Source organism: Pinus tabuliformis, chromosome 6, assembly GCF_031772625.1.
Source record: "Pinus tabuliformis cultivar Carrire ecotype Pingquan chromosome 6, CPIR1, whole genome shotgun sequence".
Taxonomy (NCBI): Eukaryota; Viridiplantae; Streptophyta; class Pinopsida; order Pinales; family Pinaceae; genus Pinus; species Pinus tabuliformis.
In genome coordinates this window covers 355,711,863-355,715,960 of record NC_142292.1, presented here as the reverse complement: position 1 = coordinate 355,715,960, position 4,098 = coordinate 355,711,863, and the positions used below count along the sequence as shown (strand labels likewise).

The 4,098-nt window shown below is 36.4% G+C and overlaps 1 protein-coding gene across 1 annotated transcript; it reads left to right on the top strand.

Annotated features, from left to right (window-relative positions):
* Positions 1-530: 530 nt before the first annotated feature.
* LOC149258784 (uncharacterized) lies at positions 531-3,347 on the top strand. The gene is made up of 2 exons (XM_089373128.1): positions 531-2,782; positions 2,892-3,347. Exons 1-2 carry the CDS (start codon positions 1,184-1,186, stop codon positions 3,045-3,047), a joined length of 1,755 nt encoding a protein of 584 aa, XP_089229254.1. The 5' UTR covers positions 531-1,183; the 3' UTR covers positions 3,048-3,347.
* The last annotated feature ends 751 nt before the right edge of the window (positions 3,348-4,098 follow it).

Genomic DNA, 4,098 nt, shown 5'->3' with positions numbered 1-4,098 from the left:
TCGGTTAAAACACAATGCAGATTTACTAGTGCAACTCTTATGACATTAGTAAAATTCAATTTTGAAAAATCGAGGTGAAAGTGCAGTTTTATAGTTGGTCACCGGTTTAAATTCTCATATTCAACGGCTCAAATTTTCCAGAATTAGAATTCAGCAAACATTCAGTCAAAATTTATTTTTTTATTTTTATTTTTTTATTTTTTTATCTTTTGAATAACAAAATTAGAGTACAGGAAACATTCAGTCAAAATTATATTTTTTCTTTTTAATTCTCTTGAATAACTTATATAAAAAATCAGTTGAAAAAAAATAAACATAAACATTACCACCGGATATTACAATATGATGGACAATCCTTTTTATCACACCAATATTACAAAAATTTAAAAGTTTTAGCACTGATGCTCCACATTATTCTTTTCCTAACCCTCACATACTCTATCCCATCTTTTGATAAACACTACTGATTACACATTATTGTCCACACAATGTGATGATAAACACTACTACTGATTACACATTATTGTCCACACAATGTGTAATCTCACAGCTTGCACATAGTACGCTACTACTTTTCTGGTTTTCTATGCCGACTGTCTTCATCTTGAAACCTTCCTCTCTATTTACAATCTAATAGGGCAAACATATTGCCGTAAATCCACATTTCCTTGGTGGAAACCAGAAATCTGAGGAAAGGTTCGAATATTGGCTATCTCAATATGAGCGAAGACAGTGATTTTCTTCGATATTCCGACATAAATCTGATCGTATCCTGCATTTGTGCATTCATATTTACTGTGTTGCTCTCTTTGGATGTTTACAAGGCTTTCCTCAGGAAAGCCAATTGGATCCCAGGTGAATCTCTGGTTATTAGCTCTCTCTTTATTCAGTTGCTCTTTTTTATTGACAATTTCCATATAAATGTAAATTCAGAAGACAAGGACTTAAAAGACGACCAGGCATTTGTTTTGTTTGACGTTCCACTAGTCGGTGTGATAAAAAGAGTTATGATATGTGCTTTCATTAGTTATTTACTTCCTGGGGTGGTCCGTTCGGGTTTGAGAACTATGTGGGGCAATATTGGAGCGTTGGTATTAGTTGTAATATGGCATATGTGTAATGAGGTTTACTTCCTTCTGAAGTTCAAGAAATATGATTGGGAACACTATCAGTTTAATAGGATATGGTTCGCAGTTTCCTACGCGACCCTCTTCACAGCTCTCATATTGTTGTACTCTTAACCTGCGCAGTCATAGCAGGTAAAAGCATTCGAAAGATCATCTCTCAAAAGGTTCAGTTAGCACTCTCATGTTGTTGCAATTGCCCCGAAAAACAACAGTGTGGTAACATTGAGAATCACGTCCTCAAATGTTGGATCCTGTGTCGTGCTTCCCGACCTGACTATATCATGGGCAGATCATTTTTCATTTCATTTGCATACAATATTAACACAGTTTGCTTTTGGTTATTATTAGCTGAATGGGTTGTTTGGTGGGAGGAGTTCGTCAAGGGGTGGACGAACTATGGTAAACTGATATTTTTAATGCACTTTGTGTTCATCCTTCTAGTATGGATAGTGGGGTTATTCAGATGGTTCACAGCCTTTATATATTTTCCCAGGGATGTGAAGTCCTTGTTTGACATGGAAGATTTCTGGACAAGAAGTATAGTTGATATGAAAAAGGATCTGGATGCGCATTTAATATCTGGATTGTTTCGTAGGAAAAGAAATCTTGAAAGAACCCCATTAGAAACTATCGTTGTGAATTTAATCACAACATTTAGGCTACATTATTTATTATTTACCATGGTGTTTTTGCTTCAAAAACTTATAGTTTTACTGAGCAAAACCTGTTGGTGTTTATCGGAACTTGCATTCCTAAAGATCAGGCCTTTCATAATGAGCCTATTGTTTGGGTTGAACGGATCATTACCAGAGACTGATAAATTTGACCAATACAAAGAAGCTTTGGACATCATACGAATGCCAGGAGAAGTCGCCAGCAGCCTGTGGATAGCAAATCTATCGGCCTTTAAGAAAACAGAGAATAACATGAAGAATGGTTTTGAAATTGGTGATGATTCCTGTGCAGAGTTGATCACTTTAATGGGATCATACCAAACAGGGACAGTGGAAGATGAAGCTCCCACCTCTCTAGAAGAAGGAAAACAATTCCACGAAGTTGGAAAAAGTTCATGGAAAATGAGAGCAGTCTCGTTGATACATTTTATGATTTATTTTTCTGACGGGACTAATTATGTTGAAATCGAAGATTCTTTTGCAGCTTACTCTCAAGCATGGTGTTTCGTGGATATGGTTGATAGTTTAGATCCTGAAGGCCACTTGGTAAGTCTGACAGCCGACGCAGAATTTGACACCATTAATAAGATTTGGGGCTGTGTCAGACCACCTAACGGGAACGTCTCAAACGAATTACTGGAACAGAAGATCAAAAGTCCACTGAGACAGCTTATGCATCAGTGTGAAAGAGAAGAAGGAACAGCCGCCATAGAGCGCCAGGAGGACTCCAGGGACTGGACGGCAGTCGCAGCAAAAATCAGCTTATATAAAGTATGGAAAACAATGGATCCTGAATCTAGTTCAGTTAATGCAACTGATCACTTAAGATGTTTACTTGCAAACATCTTGGCCCATTGCATGGCGAAGGAGCTGGACAAAGCAATGATTCATAATTGCCGTAAATGGGTAGATGAGGGGAGGGAAAATGAGATATTCGATGCAGCATTCATAGCTGGGAAAGCCAAGGCAGTGCGGCAAAAGGTACAAATTTATTAATGTTCTCAACGTGCAACTTGAAAGCTGTTTGAAATTGAAAGTGATATATTGATAGGTGTTAAAATTTCTGACCTTTTGATATTGTTTTCTCCAGATAAAAAACAACCCTGCAGGCGAAGGTCACGATATAAGTGAAGCAGAGCCTCTCGAGGGCGAAGGCAACAAGGTAATTGAAGTGCATGCACAAAATTCAGGCGACTCTCAAACGATCTTTGAAATTGGAGGTGCACTAATTGTACTAAATATGTAATTCCTATCAAAGCTGCTGGTTGGTATATATCTTGTCATCGATGGACTTCTACTGGGTGTGGTTTGTATGTTGTCCTCGATGAACCTCGGCGGAGTGTTGTGACCTCTACGCGGTTATGTGGTACAGTTACATGTACAGTTTGCTTAACCAATGTGGCTGATTTTCAAGTTAAAACAATGTATTGCACATTTGGCTTCTCTCGAGGAACCATCTGTCATTTTATGTTCCAACGTTTCATAATTAAGTGTCCAGTCCACTCTAAACACACAAACAAGGCATTCGGCAATATTCCAGCTTTGTAGAGTTATTATTACAGCTAAGTCGTTTCCCAAGATCAACAGAACTTTGAGCCATTGGTTTTTCCAATATTTTATTACTTTCGAAATTTGCATTCATTTGAAATTTACCGAGAAAATCGGTAATTTAGGATTTTAATTTTTTTTTATGGTTTTCATCATGGTTTTCAAATATATAGATGGGAAAGCCTGTAAGTTAAGGATAAGTGTATTTTACAAGTCACATAAATGTATTACTTAACGTTAGACATAAAATCTTAGCAAGATTATGAGATTTTTATAGTTTAAATCTAAGCCTCTATGTCGTGACACCATGTGACACCATGGTACCCTAAAGTGGATATATAAATTTTAAGAATCAGGTAAATGTGCATGTGAGGTATGCAATGGCACCATCATAATATATGAAGGCCTTACCATAATCGTGGCACCACTTTATTTCATAAAAGAGATGATTCATTGGTAAGCAGAGCACCACCCTATTCAATAAAAAAGATTCATTGGAAACTAGAGCACCATTATAGTCCCTAAAGAATAAAAGATTCATTGGAAACTAGAGCACCATTATAGTCCCTAAAGAAGAGTTATTGGTATTTACACTAAGGTATCCTTTGGTGAAAGTTGTTTTTAGATGTAACATACAACAATTTAACACAGAATTATATAATTTAGGTAAGTGTAACCAGTTTGTAAAGATAGTAGCAGAAAATCCATTATTAATATTCATTTAATCATCTCAATAAAAACAAAAGATA

Bases quoted from the DNA above. Each gene is read 5' to 3' on its own strand.
- LOC149258784 (XM_089373128.1), top strand. From the start codon at position 1,184: ATGGTTCGCAGTTTCCTACGCGACCCTCTTCACAGCTCTCATATTGTT. The intron at 2,783-2,891 runs GTACAAATTTAT...TGTTTTCTCCAG, and splicing joins CCAAGGCAGTGCGGCAAAAG to ATAAAAAACAACCCTGCAGG.